Source organism: Phycodurus eques, chromosome 6 (assembly GCF_024500275.1).
Source record: "Phycodurus eques isolate BA_2022a chromosome 6, UOR_Pequ_1.1, whole genome shotgun sequence".
NCBI lineage: Eukaryota > Metazoa > Chordata > Actinopteri > Syngnathiformes > Syngnathidae > Phycodurus > Phycodurus eques.
In genome coordinates, this window is record NC_084530.1 from 18,491,315 (window position 1) to 18,518,281 (window position 26,967).

The window sequence follows — 26,967 nt, forward strand, 5'->3', positions numbered from 1 at the left end:
CATCTTGGCTACCACTTTCCTCTTTATTTCTTCATTCCTTTCCTCCATTTCTTTCCTAGCCCTGCCTTTTTTCCTTCTTTTATCAACATTTCCCCTTTTTCCATATCCTTTACTTCTTGCACATCTATCTATCTTATCTCTTTCCTTGATGTTAATTCCATGTTAAAATGCCCGCTACAAATAATCGAAAACTGCACGAAACGTTTAAACTAGCCATGGTGCATCGTCCTCGCTTTGCCTGTGCTTTCAAGGTTAAACACCTGCGTGCGTGTGCGCACCTCCAGGCATGTGCGCGCTGTTGCTATCGGGACTCGAGTGACGATAAGTCTGTTGCCACACAGGGATTCTTCTTCTCTCAACCTGAGTATAAAGTCTCACCTACAGCAAGACACACACACACACACACAAACACACACACAGATGTGGCGACATAGATCTTTTTGAAGTACAATTTTATCCTCTCTCTGCTCCAACGTGACGAGAGGCTGTCGAAATCTCTGCAGGGCTGGCTCTCCGTGTGTAATTTGAGTTGTTGTATGTGAGTGTGTGTGTGTGTTTGCTACCACTTGGAGGGACAACGTTGCTGGGACACACACTCACACAAACACACACACAAAGGTAGAGGTACACTGGAGCTGACAGCTGATTTTGTTGTGGAGCCTTTGATATTAAATGTGTCATGGTCTGTCTGTGTGTGTGTGTGTTTTGAATGTTGTGTGCTATTGTACGCACTTTGTGAGGGAGGTTTGATGTGTGGCTGCACTTTTCCCTCCCCGCAATGTCATCTCTCCTGCAGCAGGTGTTAGGAATACAATGGACTGAGCTGAAGTCTCGTATGGCATCACGAAGAAAAAAATCCAAAGAAAAAGTAAACTAGAGTTCATCATTTTCGATAATAAATGCCCGCCTGAGCTGTTCCTCGTTTGAGAAGTTGAAGTAAAGAAAGAGGATGTGAGTTATCAAAGTCAGCATTCAGAAGTCTGAGGAGGAGGTGGGAGATAAAAGTGCAGTGTCATCTTTTTTCCATCCAAAACTTGTGGGGGGCATGAAAACCTTTGTGAGGTTTCGACATGATGCAGCAGTATCGGGTTGGACTAAAGTATTGTGACAGCAACCCAGCAAGTGACAAATCTAGTCACTGCTCAGTCTACTCAATCAGAAACTGCATGCGTTACCACTGATTGGTTGGTTGTGCCACTTGCTCCACATTGGTCAGTCTACATGAAAATCATTTCAGATTGGGTGTTTTGAAGTAATTCTCCATGCAATTTAGGGGTGCGCAATATTGTTTTTGAGCATCGTCATCACTATTTACGTGTGTGCAATAGTCACATCGCAGGGTCTGCTGTGATGTCCGTGAACTGTAATATACAATGAATCAACTGTAATATTAAAAGTGACCAGCATAGGGACCTGTTTGGACATACTCAAAAGACTAAAAGAATGTACACTTACTGCATTTCCGATTTCACTCTTCACAATGAAACTCGGCAGGCACCCAGCAACTGCGTGAGTGCGCGAGATACGTTCAGGGACACTGACACTGCATAAAAGGGAGTGAAGGTGTTCTTTTGTAATACAGTACACAGTTGTAAAAATGGAAAATTATTTGTATCCGAATGCTTTCGTTAGAATACTGTACAATCACACTGCGACAATATGGAATTTATTTTGTTTTTTAATATAAGAATAGACAAATCATTTTGTTAATGTAGTCAGCCAGAGCAAAATTGTCCTTTCACCATTGTTCCTGTCATACTGTGTTACATGTTTTTCTTTGCACATAAGGCCTGTTTTTGTTTTAATTCCTCATTTAAAAAAAAATAAAAATCATTCAAGCAACAGGTTTTTTCTCATTTTTTGAAACTGTAGGGTGAAAACTGCAGCTGGCTACTAGTGTGGACTGAATGATTTGGCAACAATGGGGAAATGCAATGCCAGTATTTTGAGGATAATAGCCTATCGGCAACATAATGAATAATAATAAGAAAAAAAAGAAAAAATTGTATGTTTGCAATCATGATTTATAGTGAAAAGTGTGACAGCCAGTTAGTCAGAAAACCTTGTACGCATCATTCTACTTGCACTGTGTTGCCCGTACACACTATATGATTTCCAGTGGGTGGAAACATGGTTTTGAAGCTCTCTCACTGTGTTCCCTTTCCTTCCTCTCATGTTCTCACTGGCGCTTATCTTGTACTTAGTGATTACACAATTGAAAATGTTTCTAATTACATCGGCGGCGCTCTTCTCCCGTTCTCAATTTTGAAAAAAATGCTGACTCTCTTCTGTTCCTCTGTTTTTTTTTTAAATGTATTTCTTTTTTTAAGGATGAGAAGTCAACCTTCTTCCAGTTCGGTGCTGCTCTACAACAGGAGGCTCTCCTCATGCTGGCCATCATGGAGGAGTATGACTGGCACATCTTCTCCATAGTCACCTCCAAGTTCCCTGGGTACCAGGACTTCATCAGCACCCTCAGGATCACCGTGGACCACAGGTATCTATCTGCCTACATGTCAGTTATTGAGCGCAATATCAGTCATTGCTTGATTAGGGCAATTACTCTTCAAGGGTCAAATGGTTACACAGAGAACCCATGATAAGTTGTTTTCATGAGGTCATTGGTCAATCGAGTCTCAAATGTTTTGGATGAATAATTTAACGGTGCATTTTATTTTTTTAGCTTTGTACGCTGGGACCTCCAGAGCGTGGTGACTCTGGATGCCGTAGACGGAGACCCCAACTCCAAGTCTCACATCGCCCTCAAGAGGATCCAGAGTCCTGTCATCCTGCTGTACTGTTCCAAGGATGAGGCTGTGTAAGAGCCTTTTATTACAAAGAAAAAAATAGTATGGTAAATAGTATCTAAAACTTTATAACCCAGACGGACTCCCCTGACAGCTACATCCTGGAGGAGGCACGCTCATTGGGCCTGATCGGAGCTGGTTACATCTGGATTGTGTCCAGTCTCACCACGGGAAACCCAGACTTTACCCCAGAGGTGAATTCTTCTTCTCTTGTCGCCAGAGGTACCAAAAGTACAGTAGTACTAAGGCTGTCACTATCAATTATTTTTTGAATCAATTCTCCTATTGATTATTGATCAACTAATTGAATAATAATCACCCCCAATATTACTAAAAATATATATTGTTTTAATTTTTATTTATTTATTTTTAACTACTAACTACGACTTTTACTTCAATTTTATTCTCATTTATGAGATTATATGTTGGTAGTGAATGTATGGTATAAATTTGGTGTACAGAATTTGAAACAGCAAACTGCTAAATGGTTAGCAATCGCGACTAGCATTAGCACTAGCAAATACCATTTTAGGTTAAAAAAAGAAACGCTTACCATTCAGCTCACTCATACTTATCATTTTATCTGTACATTACACATGTCGGTGTCTTAAAATCACTTACAGATGCTCGTTTGTTGTTTTTGGTATCATTGGCCCATCACTGTGTGCGTCTGCAAAAAAATTTCCACGTGAAACTTGGATTCTGGCAGCGCAAACAAGGTTCTGGCTGGAATTTAAAAACAATTTTTTTTTGGGTCCTGGCGGAACTTTGAGGCACAAATTTTGTGTCGACCTATTTTTCGACGTAGCCAATTTATTCAATTGTTTTTTCCCCCAGCCCTAAGTAGTACCTTGTTATGAGTTTAATTTGTTCCGTGATCAAACTCGTAACTCATTTTACTTTAAATGTATTTTCCCCACTGAAGTCAATTGGAATTTAGTAAAAGACATTTGAAATTTAATAAAGACAAACAGCACCGTATTGTATAAAGACATAATAAAAGAACAATGAAAGAAATTAACTCGTTTTATAATGTTTAACTACTGTAGGTACTGTAGTATTCATGTATTGGATGTGTGCCTTTAAGGAGCGTGGCCTGGTGAGTGATGTCAGGAGCTGGAGTTGAAGTTGCTCCTTGCGAGTGTTTTCATATTGTATATGCATATTTGACTGTTTGTCCCGTTCAATTAGTTCAATTGATTATCCGCTACTGTGGCTCTCCTTGCTCATAGGCAAGTGCAGTACAGCACCTTAATTGCTTCGTTTCTTTTTCACTTCACTCAAGTAGCAGTGTATCTGAAGCTCACTCATAAATATTTTTGCTCTCAACACAAAGCAAAAGTTTGGCCAAGCAACGGGTTGTAACTTGAAAAACTCATACGTTGGTGCACTTACAAGTCAAGGCACCGTTGTACTCACACTCTTAAGTAGAAGAATGTACTTAGTACAAAAGTAAAATTTAAAAATAGGTTTTTACTATCAATTATATACAATACCCATTTTGATAATAGGAACCTCGACACATAAAATAGCTACTCCTTCTTTTACGGTCGCTTCAAAAAGCCAAAGAAAAAGCAAAACACACAAGTCAATACTGTTGTTTTGAGTCCAACTGGGCTCTTGTGCTGTGCTTTTAATTCTTTGGTCGCTAGAAAAAAAATGACAAGTGCCCATTCAGCACTTTCGTGAATGCACTTAGTGGCTTTTCTGGCAGGGATTCTACAGAGCAGGAAGATCAATACTACCTTGATGTATCACCACAAGCTTCTGTCACTTAGCTTCACTTAACATAGCAACACCAAAGAAGACGAATAACAACACTAATTAACATAATTTTCATCCCAATGAAGGGAAAACTGCTTATTGTGCTTTTAAAATGATGTTCTTCGATGTCTTTTCCCTACCTGTCCAGGCATTTCCTCTGGGCATGATCTCTGTGTCCTACGACGACTGGGAGTACCCACTGGAGACACGGGTGCGGGACGGCGTGGGCATCATCTCGTCGGCCGCTACCGCCATGCTGCGGGAGAAGGGCGAGCTGCCCGAAGCCCAGGGCAGCTGCTACAGCACGCCGTCGGACCGCAGCCCGGGCAAGCTGCCGCCCAGCGCCCTGCGCAGGTGCGTTTCAATACAGGGTTGTCAATGGTGCTGCCTAAACGGGTAGCTGATGAAAGTGAAAATAAACATAAAATAACAAGGTGACATCTGTTATGTAGTAGTTACTGTAAGTAGTAATAGGTCGTTACTATTACTGCCTAGATGGGCTGTGGAAGAATGTATACAAAAAAGGAAAAAAGAAGCAAAGTGCAGTTTAATTTGGTAGGTACCATTTATCTATGTTGTGTAGTAGTTAAGTATTACTATGTTGTTATTGGTGCTGCCTAGTTGGTGCTGCGGAAGAAAGTAAACAAAATAAACAAGGGGAATTTTCACACAGCATCATTTCTCTTAATGTTGCCTCGTCCTCAACAATGTCATGTACTCATTTCGTACTATGATTTACTAGTGCTGGCTAAATGGGCTGCGGAATAATGTAAACAAAAAAGAAACCGGGTGCAATTTTTAAGTAGTATCTATTAATATCACGTTGGTATCTATTATGTTGTCTCGTACTTAAGTAGTACTATGTTGTTAATGGTGCAGCCTATACTGGCTGCTGAAAAAAGTAAACAAAAGAAACAAAGATTGATGGGGCATAATTTCTCTTAACATTGCTCTCAATGATGTTACATAGCACTTAAAGTAAATAACACTTTGATGTCACTAGCGCTGCCTAAATGGGCTTGCTTGGGAAGAACATAAACAAAAAAGAAACAAAGTGCAATTTGAAGTTGTAAGTATCATTTCTCTAACGGGGATATCGGGAATGTTGCATAGTACAACTTACAGGAAGAACTTCATCATTAGTTGCCTCAACGGGCTGCTGCAGAACGTAAACAAAAAAGAAACAAGTTGCACTTTCTGTCACGATACGCAATTGTATCTAATTGCACTGGACCCAAAAGCAGACTGAGGCGGAGGGAGTAGATGAGAATGGTTTATTTAGTAGTGGCTCAGAGTTCGTGTATCCAAGGCGTACTAGTGGTCCGTAGGAACAAAGAATGTGCAGGAAGCGGGAACGTGAGGAGGTGGAAGAGGTTGACGCCGTGGTTGGCAGTGAAGCGGGAGGCACGGGAGGAGCACTGGAAGCGGAAGAGAACACAAGTGGTAGAGTACAGGTGCGGGTCGTTGAATAATAACTTACACACGAGTCGGTCTGTGTACCACAAACGAGTGCGAATACTCTGGTGTCGGATCCCTGGGTCAGGCAGGCTTAAATACAGGCAGTGATGAGTGCTGATTGGGAACAGGGGCGCAGGCGAGGTTGTGGTAATTGCTGGGAGAAAACAGAGAGCGGGGAGGGCGGGGCACAAAGCGCCACCCACAGATCATGACAGTACCGCCCCCTCAACGGACGCCTCGTGGCATCCTACCAGGATTTTCAGGATGGGCCGCATAAAAGTCCCTAATCAATGAGTCATCCAAAATAAGCTTGCGCGAGATCCAGGAATGTTTTTCCGGACCGTACCCCTCCCAGTCCACAAGGAACTGAAAACCCCTGCCCCAGGGCAGCACATCGAGTGCGCGTGACACCGTGAAGGCAGGATGGTCGTCGATGACACGGGCCTCTGGAGGGGGTACGGCCGGAGGGCTAAGGCTTAAGCAGAGAAACATGAAATGTCGGATGGATCTTAAGAGATAGGGGAAGTTTTAACTGTACTGAGGTGGCATTGATGATTTTAGTGATAGGAAAGGGACCAATGAAGCGTGGAGTGAGCTTACGGGATTCAGTTTGGAGAGGGAGGCCATGGGAAGAGAGCCAAATCATCGGACCCACCTTGTATTCTGGCGTGGGGGAGCGATCAAGATCCACCAGCCGCTTAGAGCAGTCCTGACGTCCTTACACACAGATTGGACTTGTCGAAGATCCTCCCGCATGGCGGGAACTGCCACCATATGCTCCTGTTCCTTAAACAAAGGAGGTTGGAAACCGTAACATGCCATAAAGGGAGACATACCTGTGGCGGAGCTGGTGAGGGTGTTGTGGGCATATTCTACCCATTGGAGAAAGGTGCTCCAGGAGGCGGGATTGCATTCAGCAACGCAGCGAAGAGCGGACTCCAGGTTTTGATTCGCCCACTCTGTCTGGCTGTTGGATTAGGGGTGTTAGCCGGAAGACAAACTGGCTGTTGTGCCCACCGCCTAGCAGAACTCCTTCCAGACCTGGGAGGCGAACTGAGGACCTTGGTCCGAGACAATGTCAATAGGGATGCCGTGAAGTCTGAATACATGAAGGACTAGGAAGTTCGCGGTCTCAAAAGCAGATGGTAACTTGGGTCAGGCAGGCTTAAATACAGGCAGTGATGAGTGCTGATTGGGAACAGGTGCGCAGGCGAGGAGGTGGTAAACTCTAGCTCTAGGAAGGGTTCTGGTTTTCCCAAACGTCTTCCATTTAAGGATTATGGAGGCCACTGAGCTCTTAGGAACTTTAAGTGCAGCAGAATTTTTTTTTTTAACCTTGGGCCAGATCTGTGCCTTGGCGCAATTCTGTCTCTGAGCTCTTCAGGCAGTTCCTTTGACCTCATGATTCTCATTTGCTCTGACATGCACTGTGGGCTGTCAGGTCTTTTTAGACAGGGTTGGGGCTTTCCTAATCAAGTCCAATCCGTATAATCCAACACAGCTGGACTCCAATGAAGGTGTAGAACCATTTTAAGGATGATCAGAAGAAATGGACAGCACCCGAGTTAAATATGATTGCCAGAGCAAAGGGTCTGAATACATATGGCTTTATGATATTTCAGTTTTTCTTTAATAAATTCAAACAATTCCTTTTTTTCTGTCAATATGGGGTGCTGTGTGTACATTAATGGGGGGGAAATTAACTTAAATGATTTTAGCAAATGGCTGCACTATAACAAAGAGAGAAACATTTAAGGGGGTCTGAATACTTTCCGTACCCACTGTACTTCAAGTACTACTGGGATGTTACTATTGCTGCCTAGTCGGGTTGCTGAAGAAAGTAAACATGACAAAAGACAGTGATGTTTGGTGTGGCAACATTGCTTTTGTTTCTGACAATAATGTGTAGTACTCCGTACTCTTTTGACATTATTAGTCCCACCTAAACAGGCTGCTGAAAAAAAGTAAATCAAGGAAAATAGATTTAGATTAGTGTAATAAGGAAAACACATCTCGTGTTGATATCACCCATGTGGCAGCAATGTTATGTAGTACTTACCCAAAGTATTACCTGTATTTGTACTAGAGACGCATAAACGGGCTGCTGAAGAAAGTAAACATGAAAGAAAAGAGGTGTCGTTTTGTGTGGCGTGTATGTGTGTACATGTGTTTGTGTGCGTGTGTGTGTGTGTGTTATCTTTGCATGACTGGACACATAGTTGGGATTAAAGCGGCTTCGTTCTCCTTTCCTTGTTGCTTGGCTTTGTGGGTGGCCTGCACGCATGCACGCAGACACACCAGAATAAAAAGGTGTGTGTGTGTAGTGTGTGTGTGTGTGCGCCTTTTCTTTGGTGTGCGTACAACAAAATTATGTTGTGTAGTTGCTGTGTCTTGCAATGCAGGCATAGGGAATTTCACTACTTGATAGAAACCAGCAGAGAATGCAATTTATTCAAGTCCAACCAAGATTCTGCCTGAACAGGCCACCATATAAATCCAAACAGTAATTCAAAGGACAAGTGTAGAATTTTTGTGCTGATTTGCTTTTGATTTTATTCAGAAGCCTGTTTTGACAGCACCACCAACTACATAATAATAGTAACACAGCTGTCTTGGCGCTATATGTCTTCAAGGTATGTCAACATTATGAATTCCACAATGTGTTGGCAACCTGCAGGGAATGCAGTTGATTCAGGTCCAACCACAATGCTGCCTAAACAGGCTCCCATATGAATCCAAATATGAAGTCACAAGGAAAATTGTGAAGTTCGCTGACAATTTTTGGACTGCTTACCTCACCCACGGCAACAAAAAAGTAATTCTTACTGATCACGGCAACATTGTTAGAGACGTGATACTTGCCACAACACCTTGTTTTATTTTCTTAGGCAGCAATAATAATGACATGATTTACAGTAAGCACAATGCAACATTGTTGATAACAAATTGACAAGATACCACACCAAATTTCATGTTTACCTTTCTTCAGCAGCTCATTTAGGCAGCACTATTAACTACATAGCATTACCGCTTACGTATTCTTATTAGCGCCGCTGTTATGTTGCTTCCATGAATGTAGGTGTAATGGATTTCCTTGCTTGGTGGCATCCAACAGAAAAAGCAATTGATTAAGGCCCAACCAGTTTGCTGCCTTAACAGGAAGTCAAAAGTAGCAGTGAGAAGTTTGGTGCCAATTTTGGAATACTCACAACATCATACTTTGCCTCGTTTCTTTGGATTTTGGATATCCTCAGCAGCCCGTTTAGGCAGCACGATAGTACCAAGGTCATGTTGCTTGTCTCTCACAGTCATGCCTTGTTTATGACTGGATCGTCCCGCCGCCTCTCCTATTAGCACATGCTCCCAAATTCATCAACGCTCTGTCACCACCAGTTCATTTATCATGTTCACTTATTACAGTGAATTTGCATATTTGTCACAACAACTGAATGACTATTATACGTAATTGTGTTTGTACTCTGCAACAGCTTTTTGTCGAGTGCTGTTGTCCATTTTATTTATTTATTGCACGTTTAATGGAGCCTCTCAAGTGTGCAAACTCCAAACCCGAAGCACTTTAGTTTTATTCCGAAAAAAGATGCTCCATAACACAGGAATAACGCTGTAGGGGCCCATTTCACTTCGACTATTAATACTTTTGGGGAAAAGTGCTCGCACAAAAACACAACACAAATGCTTTAATAATAAAATATAACACACAAACACAGCAAGACAAAAGTGAATGATCCCTAAACGGGCTGCTGAACAAAATAAAGCTGAAAGAAACAAGGTGAAGTTTGGTGTGGAAACTTACATCTCTAATTCTTTATAGCAACAATGTTGCATAGGACTACCTACAGTCAGTACTATGCTGCCTAAACGGGGTGCTGAAGAAAATGTGGTAAAATTTGGTGTGGTCGGTACAGTATAATAGAATAGAAACATTCTTTATATATATATATATATATATATATATATATATATATATATATATATATATATATATATATATATATATATATATATATATACACATATAAGAAGGTGATTGAAAAGTAACTCACTATTTTTAAGTACTTCTAATTTATTTCTGAACTATAATTCTTACAAGAAATGAACATGAGAAGAAAGTGCATTGCATGGAGTTTTATTTAAAATTCGATATGGGCGCCAGCATTAGCGACCAGTTTCTCAAGCCGTCTGGGAACCGCATTAACTGACTTCACAAGGAACTCTTGTGGGATGGAAGACATAACTTCTCGTATTCACCCTTCAAGTTCTTCTAAAGTCGTTGGTTTGGTAGAAAAGACTTTAATCATGGAACATACACAAACAAATTTAGAAAAATATTACAACATATGAATAAATTATAAGTATTTTAAAATAGGGAGTTACTTTTCAATCACCCTGTATATACACACACGCCTAAGCAGGCAGTTTGAGATGGTTGGTAGCAGGTCTCTTAACATTGATATCGGTTCGTTGCATAATACTTAGTGCACCGTAATAAGCACGGGTGCAGCCTAAATAGGCAACTGAAGAAAGTAAAAATGAAAGAAACAATACAAAGTTTGGCGCAGGTCACTTTCACATCTCTAACATCAATATCTCTAATATCAACAGTATTGCATCGCGCTTATTCTACTTTATTTGTGCTCCCTAAACGAGTTGAAGAAAGTAAACATAAAGAACCAATGTGAGGTTTGCTATCATGTCTTTAATGTTATCAACAATGTTGCACAGTACTTGTAAGTAGCACAGTGCTATGTTGTGAATAGTGCTGTAAACAGGCTGCTGGAGACAGCCAACAGTGGCAAACGGTATTGTATGGTGAAATGTACCAATAATTGCTTCGAACAACGTGTGGTGCTGCTTTACTTCAGCTGGTTTGAGTGTTTGTGCGAAGAAAGTGTGTGTGAGTGATTGTGCGCGTGTATACGTTTGTGTGTATGTGCGTGTGGCTCGTGAGTCTCAGAAATCAATGGTGAGTGTTGATGGGTCAAATATGTGCCTTCTGACTCGTCCCCCTCCCACACACACACACGAGCACACACACATACGCATACACACAGTGGGTGAAGGCTGCATCGATTTGAAGAGGATCTCTCGCTCCCGCAGTGATTACTAAGTGCTTAACTTGTTACTTCAAAGTTAGCTTATGCACATACAGTATATGTACGTTCACACATACACACACTCACACACACACACACAGACCTAACCGTGGTGCTGCATAAACGGTTGCCCTGAAAGGATTGTCGGTACCCCCCTACCCACCATTGAGGACTTGCACGCTGCCAGAATTAAGACAAGGGCGTGCAAAATCCTCTCGGACCCTCCGCACACCGGTCACCAGCTCTTCCAGCTCCTTCCCTCAGGTAGGAATTCCTTGTGTGTTTTGGACATACTTGGCAAATAAAGATGATTCTGATTCTGATTCTGATTCTGATTCTGATACTGATACTGATACAGTGCTGCTTGACAGTTTGTGAACCCTACTGACATGGTCATTCTTTTTATAAAAAACATTAACTTTGTTAAACATATATCCAAATCCCAATTTGTAAAGCATACCTTCCAAATAGTAGACACAGATATATTTTAATTATTTAATCCAACAAAGCAGCACGGTGACCACTGGTTAGCACATCTGCCTCACAGTTCTTGAGGACTGGGGTTCAAATCCCGGCCCCGCATGTGTGGAGTTTGCATGTTCTCCCCGTGCCTGCGTGGGTTTTCTCCGGGTACTCCGGTTTCCTCCCACATCCCCAAAACATGCATGGTTGACTGAAGACTCTAAATTGCCCGTAGGTGTGAATGTGAGGGCGAATGGTTGTTTGTTTATATGTGCCCTGCGATTGGCTAGCGACCAGTTCAGGGTGTACCCCTGCCGCTCGCCCGAAGGTAGCTGGGAGAGGCTCCAGCACGCACAGAAAATGGGTGGATGGATAATCCAACAAAACTGATAATTGTACTTCTACTGATAACTTGTGATAACTCCACCACCTCCACTAACCAGTCTCTCACATCTTTTGAGGGGATTTTTGCCCACTATTTCTTACAAAACTGAGCCAATTGAGAGAGATTGGAGTGACATCTGGTATACACCAACTTATTCAGGTCTTGGCACAACATTTCAATTGTATTAAGCTCCAGACTTTGACTGTGCCAATTCACAATATGAATCCTCTTTCTCTGATGCCATTCCTTTGTATTTTTTCTGGAACGCTTTGGTTAATTGTCTTTCAATGTCGATTTCAACTTCCTGAATGATACCAGAAGATTCTGGTCAAGAATTTCTTAATAGGCTGGAAATGTATGGCTCTTAAATTATGATGGAGTTGTCCGGGTCCAGAAATGGAAAGCAGCCCTTCACATTTCCACCACCATGCTTCATCATTGGGAGGAGGTTTTTTACTTCATATGCAGTGCTAGCTTTTCTCCAAACATGGTGGTTTTGCTTGTGACCAAATAATTAGATTTTTGACCTCGTCTGTCCAGAGAAAGGACTTCCAAAAGACCTCTGGCTTGTCCAATTACTCTCTGGCAAAGTTAAAAAGCGCAAACTTGTTCTTTTGTTCGAGCAGATGCTTCCTTCTAGAAACGCTCCCATGAATGTCATGACTATTCAATTTTCATGTAATGGTAGACGCGTGCACATTTATCTGAGATGCTACCAGAGAGATCTGCAACTCTCTAGAGGTGATGTCTGGGTCAGCCTTTACATTTTATTTATTTATTTATTTATTTATTTTGATGTTTCTGGGTAATAGTTTTGATGGGCGACGAATTTTGGCAGAGTTGCTGTCATGTTGAACCCCGTCCATTTATAAATTATTTCTGTATTACCGTGGATGGATCTTTCGAGAACTGCCTGACAGCCCTCCCCATAAGGATGGGCCCTCCCCATAAGGATGGGCAGTCAATACCCTCTTCATCATGTCCTTGGCTATCTCCTTTGTTCTTAGTTTTGTTGATTATTTTTTTATGGCACCACAGCTGTTTTGGTTGCGTTCATCTCTATATTAATTAATGCAGACGAAACCCTTTCGCAAAGGATGTCTTCTTTCATTGTTCTGCTTAAATGATTTAAATGATGTGTCTTTTACCTGCTGGATTTATGCAATGCAGCTGAGGGTTCGCATACTTTTGCAATTATTATTAACAGTTTTTGTGGGGGAAAAAAACATGTTTGTTGGATTAAATACTTAAAATATATCTTTCTCAGGGAATTATATCGATCACAACTGGACTGTTCTTTTTTTCTCGAAGACGTTTCGCTTCGCATCCGAATAGGCTTCATCGGTTCATGCAACAAGGTTTAGTTAGGATGCACTAGCCAGTGTTTGTGTGGAAAACTCAAATATTTATGCTCCAACTTAGAGGCATGCCCCACACCACGTATGGAATCATTCTTTTGGAATGCAAAAAAGGGGGAGAGCCGTTAAGCCGCCTGGCCGAGAGGCCATTGTCCATTTACTAGTGTAGTTGGGTGGGAACCCCCTCATTGATATTCCATTCAGTTGTAAAGTGGTCGTGGAGTTACCTAACAGCCAAGGAAGCCATGCTGTTTGTTGGAGGCAGAATTATTGAGTTTGTTTGGAATGGACGAAAGGACGGCCTTATAAGTGGGAGATACAGTAGGTGATGTTGTAAGCCCCCTCCTCTGTTCAGCGATGGTTTTCCCACCTTTGTGTTTTTGGCCTCTCTCACCCCTCTTTCCAACCATCTGCCTTCCCTGTCCAGAATATACACATTTTTGTCCTCAAAATAGTGTTATTTCTCTTGGAGGTGCAGATAGACGTTTAAGTCTTGACCTGAGGAGTTTGCCCAGCTGTGTTGTGCCATGCGTTTGGTCAGTGGTTGCTTGGGTTTCCCAATGTATGTACCTGTGCATTCCTCACTGCTCTTAACCGCGATTGTTTTTCTGCGTGCGTGGTGTCTGGTCTTTGTGTTGTACCAGCTTTTGTCTCAGGGTGTTACCAGGTTTGAAGTGTACTGCAATGTTGTGTTGGTTGAAAATCCTTTTTTTCTTAGACACTGCCACTATTTTCTTTCTTTCACTTTGCTCCTGTCCCGTCTGGAATTGGATGCACTGTTCAGAAATGATCAGCTGGCGTAACCACAGGTTTGGAGGGTCTCCCTCACATGTCTGTGCTCTTTCTCTTTGGCCTGTGGACTGGTTGGAACGTTATTAGCTCTGTGTTGTAGGGTCCGGATAACGCCCAGTTTATGTTCTAGAGGGTGGTGTGAGTCAAAACTAAGTATTGGTCAGTGTGTCTGGGTTTTCTGTAAACCCCAATATGGAGGCCCCTGTCGTCTCCATTGTGGACATCACAGTCCAAAAAAGGCAACTTATTGTCTTGGATATCCTCACGTGTGAACTTCATGTTATTGTCCACTGAGTTAATGTGCTCGATGAAAGCTTGTACTTCTTGGCTTTTGATTGTAACCCATGTGTCATCCACTTATCTGTACCAATGACTTGAAGTTGTTCCCTTAAAGGATGATGATGATTAAAGCCTCCAAGACAGCTCCACACTTAACCCTGAACAGATATGCCACTTGCTGAAACTTTGTCCTAACACCACATAGTTTCAATACATGGAAACATTTTACAGACAAAAATATGGTTGTGCTATGGGCTCCCCGGTATCCCCCATCATAGCAAACCTGTACATGGAGAACATGGAAAGGAGAGCTCTGAACTCCTTTAAGGGAGGATTACACTACTTTGTAGCAACCAGCAGGTAATGCAATTAATTCAGGGCCTACCACAATGCTGCTTAAATGGGCTGCCATATAAGTCCAAACAGGAAGTAATTAGGAAAAGTGTGAAATTTGGTGACCATTTTTGGAATACTTTCCATACCAAACCTATTTTCTCTCCTTCGATTTTTTTTTCAGGTTTAGTAACTGCCTAGTACTGCTTATGTTTTACTGCTTGAGTACATTCTGATTAACCTGACTGTCTTGTTGGAATACCTCAAGAAGCAATGTAGGCACGGAGCATTAGACTACTTGTTGACAACCAGCAGTGGATGCAGTTAATTCAGGCCCAACCAGTTTGGTGACTAAACAGGTTGTCATATGAATCCAAAATGCAATTCACTGAGAAAAATGTGTAGTTGGTGACCAAACTTCATTTTCTTTGTTTTTACTAAAGATATTTTTTCAGCAGCCTGTCCAGGCAATACCTCACATGTTCACACACAAGCAAATAACAGGCTTAGTCATCTGGTGGTCCTTGCAGACACATGATGCACGTGTGGAACGATGGCAGAGATTTGTCCTTCACGGCCGACGGTTACCAGGCCAACCCCAAGCTGGTCGTCATCGTCTTGAACAGTGAGAGGACGTGGGAGAAGGTACAAAGTGCCGTAAAGCTAGATTTGTGGAAATTGTTGATTTAAAAAAGCTGTCTTTTTCAGATGGGTCGCTGGGAGAACGGCACGCTGTCATTGATGTTCGCTGTATGGCCGCGCTACAACTCGCATGGCGACGAGGACGCCGATGAGAACCACCTGTCCATCGTTACTCTGGAGGAGAAACCCTTTGTCATTGTGGACAACGTGGACATCCTCACTGGGACCTGCATGAGGAACTCTGTGCCCTGTCGCAAACACGTCAAAGAGTAAGGAGATTGTCGTATTTCCAATGTCTTTTCTGGCATGGCTTCTTGATAATTTTTTGTGCATCTACCAATGATAGCCATGCCTACCAAATTTGAAATTGCTACGTGAAATTGAAAACAGTGTGGCAAAGTGAACAAAATGGAGGAAAAAAAGCACAGTTACAAATGCAGTTTTTAGTAAAGTTTTAAGAAATAGTTGTTGAGTTGAAAAATATTCTGTTTAGTTGGGTTGTTTTTGGTTTTGATTCATCATTCTTCATTTAGTCGTTCGTCATTACATTTTCACCAGGACACAAGTGTTTGCAAAAATTGGTAAATATTCGGGAATGTTGATACAACCAAAAAGGCAATTAATTTAATGTGATTATAACATTTCAATTTAAAAGGGCACAGTGTGATTTCCAGTTAATTAAAAAAAATGTGCGGGGCGATTATCACATATTAGCGATATGGTTACGGTCACATAACTGGCAGCTAATTAGCGCCATCTCACTGGTCAATAACAATATGTTTCCTGCTCGATTATTTTTCCGTTAGCGCGTCGCTGGAGCGCGAGGCTAGCAATGAACGGTGCATTTATTCATTGTGATTCACGCGTTTGTGTGCTGCTTGTGTTTTTTCAATATTATGTTTGCTGTATTAATCTCTATTTTCCCTCTCTGGAGATATTGTTGTCATACCATTATCATTCATATTCATGTTCCAGCTGTTTGTGCTTGTAGCTTTTGTGCAATCAAGCACCTTTCTGGTGTTGAAAAAACAGCAACATCACTGCTTGCACTGATTTGCAGGCTCAACTTTGCAGGCTTCTTTTTTTTTTACACTCCATTATGTGAGCAACAGTGTGACAAGAGATTACTCAGCTACTTTTAATTTGGCACCACTTTAGCGTGCACATTGGGTCAAGGATGCTAACGAAAGATTTGGATATTTCTTACACAAACTAGTGAATAAATCAAGAGCTGTATCTGCAGGAGACGTTTCTCGCGGGAGACTCCCCAAACTTTCCTCATGTCCCATTTGGAGTGCTGCCACTTTCCTGCCTTCAACCTCGCAGAATTCTCCTGGTGTCTTCCAACACAGTTTCCTGTTACTTGTACTCTTCATCACTTGGCCTCCTTTGTCTCCCGAGTCAGTTTCTCTCACTTTATCCTCCGGAAGCGCAAAACTGAAGCTCCGTGTCCTATCCGGTTCAGCATGGAAGCGTGGATCCCGTCTTAACACATGGCCAGCTCCTTATCCCGTCCGGTTAAGCTGTTGATCTTCCCATCAGGAGAAGGGTTTGGAAAGAAACTGCAGCAGAGCAAAACAAGACCCCAAATTTTGCTGCTTTGCTGCCTTGGTCTACCCACACAGAACGACAAAAAAATATATTCTTCACCATTTCGCCTCGTCCATCTGTGTAGTAAAGAGACTTAAAATTTAGTAGCAATAGAAAAAAATCTCAAGGATGTTTGTAATTGAAACTAGCTTCTTGGCCTGAATTTTAAAAATTTCAATTGTTAATTTTTTTAACTGTTTTTTATGGTAAGTTATCAAACTTGCTGCCATGCTCCACCTACACAATGAAAATAAAACTCAAATTCTTCACGATTTTTCAGAATTTGGTGTCACCTAACTTTACTATAAGGGGTTAAAATTTGATAGCAATCACACAAAATCTCCAGGACCATGGCTTTAAATGACAGCTGGAAAATGAATGAAAATGTCCGTAAAATGGTTGCTTCAAATCAAAATGGTCTTTTCAGACATGGCTTTATTAGACTTTATTTTTTATTTTTTTGTCAGTTTACTCTTGATCGACATGCCTGCCAAATTTCATGTTGCTAACTGAAATCTGTTTTGGGGGCTGAATTTTTTATTTAAGGACTGGTGAAAATGACCAAAAGGATCCTGAAATGGCCACTTCAAACTAAAGCTGTAGACTTTCAGGCATAGCCTCTTGAGACTTTTTTTTGTGGGTCTACTCTTGATAAACATGTCCACCAAATTTCATGTTCTCAAGAGAAACTAGTTCCAGGAGTTGAATTTATCGAGGATAATCTAGAACAGAACAGAACTGAACAGGTCTTTGAAAGAGCAGCCTAAAAATGTTTGCTTCAAACCTAGATGGCAGACTTCTTGTGTAGGGATGACTTTTGGAGAATTTTTTAAAAAAGTCTACTCATGATAAACGTGCATACCAAATTTCATATTGTTAAGCTAAAGTAGCTTTGGGGGCTGAATTCTCAATTGAAGGACCCTGGAAATGGCTAAAATGACATTAAATAACAGTTTCAAACCAAGAGGGGAGACTTGGTTTCTTTTTTAACATGGCTTAAAACGTTTTTGTGGGTCTACTCAAGATGGAATTTCCTTCCAAATATGTCCCTAAATTAAACCTGCTATCATCTGCTAACTAACAGAAATACAGCATTGGTGGAGTTCTGCACTCTACTGAGTCTCATCGCAGTTCCAGCATGTTTGTTCATGCATAGCATAAGCCTGGATGTCATTTACGTCACCCTTTACGTCGACATGCAGGCATAACGTCCCTAAAGGTGATGGAGTCATTCACACGAGAGAAAACTGTCACATCAAATGTGTCGAAAGCTCTTTTAACATCACCCACACTGTTTGACTGTGGGTCTCAGGTGACCCAGTGCACACACTCACATGTTCTGTGTACATTATCGCTGCCCAGCTGAGGCCTCTATGTCATTATGTACACACACGCACACACGCGCATACACACACACACAGACACACACACACAGAGTCCCTGAGGTACATGTGCATCTGTCTACACAACAAACACAACAAAACCATGATGTGTGTTGTGTGTGTTGCAGTAACAGCACATCAGGGGGCTCGTACATCAAGCACTGCTGCAAGGGCTTCTGCATCGACATCCTCAAGAAGATCGCCCGCAACGTTAAGTTCACTTATGACCTCTACCTGGTCACCAACGGAAAACACGGCAAGAAGATCAACAACGTGTGGAACGGCATGGTAGGAGAGGTATGAACTCACTAACTCACTCACTCACTCACTCACTCACTCACTCACTCACTCACTCACTCACGCACAAACAAATCACAGCCACGCCCTTTGGCCAAGACACACTGTCTCAGTAGGTAGATATAGCGTGAGCAGTTAGGTACACCTGTAGGCTTGGTGACGTTGGTAGTTACCTAGGTGAATAGCTAGGTAGAATATAAAAATGTGTAGGTAGGGGTAGGTACAGGTTTGGTAGATGGATAAGTATGTGAGTAGGTTGGTGTTCCAGCCAGCTAGGGACTGTAAATAGGTGATGTAAAAATGGGTGGGTCGGGTACATAAGCCAGGTAGATGGGCAGAATGAAATTTAAAATGGGTGGGTTTGTAGGGTAGGTAGGTAGGTAGGGTGGCAGGTTGATATGTAGGTAGGGAGGGAGGCATGGATGGAGGGAGGGTGTATAAATTGGAAAATTGGTGGGTCAGTAGGTAAAACCAGTTTATATGTAGAAAGGTATGTACTGTAGGTATTTTCTCTGAAAACCAGCCAAAGAGGGACCGACCTCTGCCAGGTTAATAAAAACATTACAAACAATTGCGAGTGTGATGTGCAGTGCAATTAATGCCTCATTGCTTGTTATTCGTTGGCCCACACAGACCTATTGTACCCTGCCAGTATATATTTCATATTTCATATATTTCATATTTCACCGTGTCAAATCGATCCAAATTCAGGATTAACAGCCTCCCCGTAGCCCTGCTTTTTTTGAACGGCGTCGCAGTCATAATAAGTCATACACTACTTCAGTCTCCAGCATTACCTCATGAATGTGTATGGAGTCATTGAGAAAGTAATAAAACAGCACATCCCTCAAGGACATGGCGTGGTCACGTGTCACGATACGTTCAGTCGACAGCAAAAATGACAACTGCGTTTCCTTCTTCTTGCTCTGAAAATGCCCCCAAACGGTAACTGACATTCATGCTGATGTTTCACTTCTTTCTACCAGAGAGAACGAGAGAGAGAAGAGAGATGGAAGACAGCATGAGTGCATCCTTCTTCTTCCCTTAGCAGGTGTTAGCGTGCCATGTTTTAAGTTGGGAAGTTGGTAGGTTAGGTAGAGTAAGTGGGTAGGCAAGATGTAAAATGGGTAGGTATGGTATGGTAAGTAGGGCGGATAGGTAAAGTAGGTAATTGCTAAGGCAGGTAGGTAGGTCGGTAGGTAGGTAGGTAGGTAGAATGAAGAGTCAACTCGGGTCAACCACATCGCTGGACATAAAACAACACACCACTTTTTCAACCTTCTTCATCCCGCTGTCATTACTTACTAAGTAGGGTAGGTAAAAAGGTAGGTAGGTAAGATGTTAAACTTGGGTTGGTTATTTTCAGGCCATATCACCAAGCTCTGGTAAGTACGTGAGGTTGGTAGAGTAGGTTAAAGGTCGGGTTGTTAGGGAAGGTAGGTCGATAGTGTCAGTATGTGTCATCGTGATGTAGACGAGGTAGACATTTGATGCTAGTTTAGCAGTACAGAATTGCAGTAAACACCAACAAACTTTATCCTCTATGTATCTTGTCTCTAGCTAAGTGCCCCACCCCATCTGTCCACTAGGTGGTGTACAAGAAAGCCGCCATGGCCGTGGGCTCTCTGACCATCAACGAGGAGAGGTCAGAGGTCATCGACTTCTCCGTGCCCTTCGTGGAGACGGGCATCAGCGTCATGGTGTCGCGCAGCAACGGCACCGTCTCACCTTCTGCCTTCCTCGGTAACAAAAAACAACACGCCACTTTTTCAGCCTTCTTTATCCCGCTGTCGTGACGGCACGTTTGATGCGTCGTTGGCATCGTTCCGCAAGGGGGCGATGGTGGTAGGGGTGGGAGATGGCATCACACAGTCAGCATGAAGGACAATATTTCATTCAGGTCGATGACAATGCAGCCAAGGAGGAAGGAATAGTTTCTTCCTGTTTCTTTTCTTCCTCTACCTTTTCCACTTCCTTCTCTTCCTCCTCCTTCCCATTTCCTACTCCTCTGATTATTTCTCCTCTTCCTCCTTCTTTCTCTTCCTTTTTCTCCTTCTCTTGCTTGTCTTTTTATCTCTTCCTCTTCCTCCACCTTCTTTCGCCTCTTCATTTTTCTTTTCACCTTTGCCATTATATTCCTCTTTCTCCTCCTCTTCCTTCTTTCTCCTCCATTTCCTTCTCCTCTGCCTCCCTTGGTTTCTCCTCTTCCTCCTCTTTGTCTTTCTCTTCCGTTCTGCTCCTCTTCTTCCTCATCTCTGTCTTTCTCCTCTTCCTTCTCCCACTATTCCTCTTCTTTCCCCTCCTCCTTTTCCACCTCTGTCTTTCTATTCCTTCTTGTTCCTATCTCTGCTCCTCCTGTTCCTCCTTCTTTTCTTTCTCCTCCTTTTCCTTCTTCCCCTCTTCTTCTTTGTCTCTTTGTCAAATAATCTCTTCTTATTCTCTTCAAACTAATCTCTTCTTTTCTTTCTTCTTTGTCCCCTCTTGCTCCTTATGTTTTTTCTCCTCTCCCCTTCCTTCCCACCTCTTCCTCCTCTTCATCTTCCGTTCCTCCTTCTTGTTCCTCTCTCTCCTTCTCCTCTTCCTATTTTTCTTGTTTTCCCCCCTCCATTTCTGACTGGAACCTTTAAGATTCTGGAAAGATTCTGGAACGACAAGGGGCAAGAAGCACAAGTTCAAAATGTAGCAAAGGCAGACTCCGCCAGTGTAGGGTGGTATTTTCAAGCCACTCAGGAAACTACTGAACCTGTGCTGGGGGCCTAGTACTTTTGAGGTTCTGGAAACCTTTGGCCAACTACTAGCTACTAGCTTAACTTACAACTACTTATAAGTTCCTGGTACTTTAGGTGGAAATGTGGCTACAGAAACCTGCAACAATCCAGGCTGGAACTTATCACCATTTTCAACCATTTCTGAGTCAAAAAATGACCCTGTTGGGAAGGGGGTACTACTTTTGAGGTTCTGGAATTTTTAGGGTGACCTCTAGTTCTAAGAACCCCAAATTTCTTTTATTTTAGGTGGAAATGTGTGGATCGAAAGCGGCATCATTCCAAGAAGGACCGTTATGTATTTAGATAATTATTTACATTAGGGATGGGCGAGTACCGATACCAGGTAACTGCCTCATTTCAAAGTATTGGATACTCGTGTATGCTGCCGATGCCAGTCACCAATGCTGAAGGCAAAACAAATCTGAAATCCTTGCCAGTATTTGGCAGTATACTGCGGCAGTTTGACACATCGGCGAATCATCATGTACGTCAGAAAGAAAAGAAAGGTCTTTGTTCACAAATTGTCAATTGAAATTGTATGTATAAAAAGTACCAGTACTAGTGGTATCGGTACTCTGTATCGATACTCAGTATTGGTATCAGTAAGTACTCAACAGTGAATACTCATACTGGTATTGGTCTGAAAAAAGTGGTATCCAGTGTTGTACCTCAAGGAGTTCAATAAACCAAAGTTAATGAACTTGTTCATATTTTGGGCAAACGTGAACTGAACTTACTTCTTTTCTGCCTGATGAACGTTATTGAGAAGGTGCTCCTTCTGGCGCCTGTGAGTAGTTTTCGAACATCAGTGCATTTTCATTCAAGAGTGCCAGGTTTTCTTAGGGACTTTCAGGACAATATGTCATATGTCGGGAGGGGAAAACACCGTATTTGGCATCCGATTCAGTGCGGCCACGGCCGCCATTAATGTTAGACACGTCGCAGCGGAGAGCTTGAGCTGCGTTCAGAGAATTCTGTGAATATGTTCTTTGGTGGTTCTTTTGTAATACAGTACATATTGCAAAAATGTATTACTAGGAAAATTATTATTTGTATCGGAATGCTTTCCTTAAAACTCTGTGCGATCACTCTGTCATAATATGGAATGTATTTTGTTTTGTATAGTCAGCCAGCGCTGCGAGAAACGCAAAGCTATCAATGTCCTTTCACCATCGTTCTTGTCATACTCTGTTGCATGTTTTTGTTTGCACATTAAGGACAGAAGTCCTGTTTTTGTTGTACTTACTCATTTTAAAAAAGACCATTCAAGCAACTTGTCACTGATGGTGTAGTGGTACACTCGCCTGACTTTGGTGCGGACAGCGTGGCTTCAGTTCCCACTCAGTGACGGTGTGAACGTGAGTGAGAATGGTTGTCCGTGTCTATATGTGCCCTGCGTCTGACTGGCGACCAGTTCAGGGTGTAGTCCGCCTTTCGCCCGAAGTCAGCTGGGATAGGCTCCAGCGTCCCGCGACCGTAAAATAGGATAAGCGGTGTTGAAAATGGAAAATATACCATTCAAGCAACGTTTTTTTCCTCGTGTTTGAGATTGTAGGGTAAAAGCTGCATCTATCTACTAGTGCGGACTGGATGGGTGGAAACAAAGGGTAAATGAAATGTCACTATGTTGAGGAACATATGTAAAAAAACAACTATGAACTAGTTCATTAGTGGAATGGTGAAAGTAGTTCAAATTTTTGAATTATGAATTATTTTAATACAACTTTGTGGCTCTTTCAGTGGAAAATGGCTGACTAGATGGGGGAGGTACGACTTTTGAAAGGTCCAGGCAGGAATTGTAAGTACCAAAAACTAGTGCCGATTCCAATATTTGGCAGAATAAAATTCAGGTAACTGATTAATTGGCTGATTAATTTAAAAAATATATAATGAATAAAATAACTTGGTGGTGTTGGCCTAAAACTGCAGAGGGTTAAAAAACATGGCCACTGAGAGATACCAATATGTTAGTGTGTGCGAGTGTGTGTCTGCACGCGCGTGCGTGCATGTGTTTTGCGGTAGGGTATCAGTGATGGTTCAGTATCTCTGGCGTTCCTATTAGAGGCATCGCAGCGCACAATCTCTCAGGGTTGTCTAACCCGAGCAGTTACATTCTGCAAACACACACACACACTTTGTCTGGGTTCAGCATCAGTGTGGATTTGATGCTCCTCTCCTCGTCTTCCTCCTTTAGTTCTCCTCCACCGGAGTAATAAAAAATATGCAAATGTAAACGACTTCAAAAGTACTGTGACTAACTCTTCCTCCTTCTTCTGCTCTTCATCACCACCTCCTCTCTTCCTTCTCTTTTTCCTCCCCTTCTCTTCCTCCTCATCCTTCTTCCTTTTCCTACTTCTTATCCACTACCTCTTCCCCGTTATCGTCATCTTTTGCTTCCTCCACTTTCTCTGCCTCTCCCTCTTGCTCTTTCTCCTCCACTTCCTCATTTTTTCTCTTCCTCTTCCTGCCTGTCCTTCCTTTTCCTCCTCATTTTCCCCTTTTTTTATCCTCATCCCTCACTTTCTCCTCTTGCGTCTTCTCCTTGTCCCCTCTTCCTTGTTTTCCCTACTAATCTCTCCTGTTTTTTCATTTTCCTTACTTTCCACTTCCTCATCCTCTGCCTCCTCTTCATATTCATCCACCCCTTCTTCTCTTCCTCTTCTTTTACCTCCTCCTCCCCTCTCTTTCTCCTCTGTCCTCCTTTTCCTCCTCTTCCTCCTCTTGCTCAACCCCCTCCTCTTCCTCCTCTTGCTCAACCCCCTCCTCTTCGTCCTCTTTTTCCCCTCTTCTATGTTCTTCTGTTTTTCTTCCTCATCCTCACCTTTCTCCTCTTTTTATTCCCCCTCCTCTCCTGGCTTCTTTTCTTCCACTATCTCCTCCTCTTCTTCCTCTCTTCCACCCTCTTTCTTCTTCTTCCTTCTTCCTTCTCCCCTTCCTCCTCGACTTTATCCTCTTCCTCTTCAACCGTCTTTTTCCTTCTCCTCCTCTGGTTTCTCTCCTCCCGCCTCATCATCTTCCTCCTCCTCTTCCACTTTCTCCTTCTCCTCTTCATCCTCCCATTTCTCATTCTCTTCCTTTCTCATCCTCCTTTTTCCTTCTCTTCTTCCTCTTCCTCTCCTCCTTTTCCTCCTGCACGGTCTCCTCCTCCTCCCCCCTGCCTTAGAGCCCTTCAGTGCGTCTGTTTGGGTGATGATGTTTGTGATGCTGCTCATCGTCACGGCTATCGCTGTCTTCCTATTCGAATTTGTCTCTCCGTTGGGCTTCAACCGCAACTTGGCCCAAGGCAAAGGTACACACAAACACACACAGACAGACACACGCACACACACAAACATAAACGTGCAAACAGGAGAAGCATCCAAGCATCCTTCCTTCGTTGGCTCCCGTGGAGACGCAGCAACGCAGCTATTATTACGCTGACTTTTTGGCGAGCTTCTGCTGCTAATATGCCCTCAAAGCGTCCGCACGCCGCCGACATGAGCCCAGAGTCAATTAAACATTTTCTATTTTTAGCCTCATTTTATTCGAATTACGCTTTTCCTCATCATTGGAAAAAGTTTCACATGATTTCATAACCAACTTGAAAGCATGTCCAACGTAGAACTGGAATAAAAAAATGTATTGATAGTAGAATTTTATTTCCATATTTTAAATTTGTTTCTAATCATTTGGGTGATTGTAAACATTTCAACAATTGTGTAATGATTGCAATTATTTTCCATAATTGTAAATAATTGTTACGTTTCAAAATCGTATATGAATTGGATTGGACCCAAGAGTAGACTGAGGCGGAGGGAGTAGATTTAGAATGGTTTATTGCGGGGAAGGATATCCAAGGCGAGGTGGTGGACCTTCGGGGCAACGAGCGAGCAGGAAGCGGGAACGTGAGCAGGTGGGGTAGCTTAGCGGCGTGGCTGGTGCAGTCAGCGAGACGGAGAAGAACACAATCGGGTGAGTACAGATGCGGATCTTCGGATAGATACTTGCATACTACAAAACCTGGAAGTACGAGAGTTGGCCGGTGAGTCACAAACAAGTGTCAATACTCAGGCGAAGGCTGCTGGACTTGACAGGCTTTAAATGCAGGCAGTAATGAGTGCTGCTTGAAGACAGGTGCGCGGCCAGGGTGATGCTGATTGCTGGGGTGGGAGAGGGGGTGAGAGAGAGAGAGAGAGAGAGGGAGAGAGAGAGAGAGAGAGAGAAGAGAGAGAGAGAGAGAGAGAGAAGGCACAAGGCACCACCAAAGCTCCAAAGGAGGTACCGCAGGGCATGACAAATAATATTGGTATTTAGTAATTTTATTTTTATTGTAATAGTGTGTCATTGTAACAGTTGTAATTGTATTTGCCTTTTTACGTATTAAAGCTATTTTAATCATTTTGTTTGAAATATTTTAACAATTGTAAATATATTTGATGGTTCTAATTTAATCATTAAGTTTAATACCTATTTATTGAAATAATTTGAAGGATTTTTCTAATTATCATTTTAAGCACTATATTTTAACTTTTTGTAATTTATATACTGTATTAAATATTATTTGAAGAATACAAATCTTAAAGTTTAATTATCTTAATTTTAATAATTAATTTTAATAATTAATTTTAAGAGAATTAAACATTACAGCATAACTATTATTAATAATTATATGCATTTTGTAATCTAGCTCCAGGACGCCCGCGACCCCAGTGAGGATAAGCGGTACAGAAAATGGATGGATGGATGTATTTTTAGTTAATTGTAGACTATGTCAAAGTAGCTTTAGCCTCTTTTCACACAGAGGCCCTGCAAAATAGCCACGTCAAACAAATGATATAAATGCTCTTAACATTTTAACATAATACTATTAGATTGTGATTATTGTTGTTGTTAATTTACGATATTAATATCGAATTTTATTATTATAGGCTTGGCACTTTCATACAGAGATCCTGCTAAATTATGCACCTCTGAGACACTTTTTCCTTTTACACAGACCAAACCAAGACTAACCAGCCAGAAGCTAACACAGAGATCTCCATCTTCCCTTGCTCACAAACAGAAAGCTGCGAATGCCCCACAGCAGTCACTGGATCCGTATCAGAGTCCTTTGTTAACCAAAAGTCTGCCTTTCTTTACGCCAGACCCTCACGGTCCGTCGTTCACCATCGGCAAGGCGATCTGGCTGCTGTGGGGTCTGGTGTTCAACAACTCGGTGCCCGTGCAGAACCCCAAAGGCACCACCAGCAAGTTCATCGTGTCGGTGTGGGCCTTCTTCGCCGTCATCTTCTTGGCCTCATACACAGCCAACCTGGCCGCCTTCATGATCCAGGAGGAGTTTGTGGACCAGGTCACCGGACTCTCCGACAAGAAGGTAGGGGGGCTGCCCCATCAGCCTCCATCTTGGCGTAATGATAGAGCTGGCATTTGATGTGTCTGTAGTCTGCGTTCACTTCACGCATTCATTTAAATGCGTGGCAACATCGACACATACATGGCTCGGGCTGAGAGTCTCTGGCATTGATTTTATGTCACAGAAAAAGACAACTAGCAGTAT

At 42.3% G+C, this 26,967-nt stretch overlaps 1 protein-coding gene across 5 annotated transcripts in view; it reads left to right on the plus strand.

The window, feature by feature from the left end:
* grin2ab (glutamate receptor, ionotropic, N-methyl D-aspartate 2A, b) overlaps window positions 1–26,967 on the plus strand; it is a 139,725-nt gene that overhangs the window by 96,778 nt on the left and 15,980 nt on the right. For 4 of the 5 annotated variants that reach the window (XM_061680087.1, XM_061680090.1, XM_061680089.1 and 1 more), the window contains 10 exons: window positions 2,331–2,497; window positions 2,684–2,818; window positions 2,902–3,001; window positions 4,720–4,925; window positions 15,283–15,397; window positions 15,461–15,663; window positions 18,495–18,663; window positions 20,253–20,406; window positions 24,595–24,720; window positions 26,555–26,784. In XM_061680087.1, coding sequence (XP_061536071.1) covers window positions 2,331–2,497; window positions 2,684–2,818; window positions 2,902–3,001; window positions 4,720–4,925; window positions 15,283–15,397; window positions 15,461–15,663; window positions 18,495–18,663; window positions 20,253–20,406; window positions 24,595–24,720; window positions 26,555–26,784 — 1,605 coding nt within the window. The remainder of the gene's footprint in view (window positions 1–2,330; window positions 2,498–2,683; window positions 2,819–2,901; window positions 3,002–4,719; window positions 4,926–15,282; window positions 15,398–15,460; window positions 15,664–18,494; window positions 18,664–20,252; window positions 20,407–24,594; window positions 24,721–26,554; window positions 26,785–26,967) is intronic. The other variant, XM_061680088.1, reaches the window with a different exon arrangement.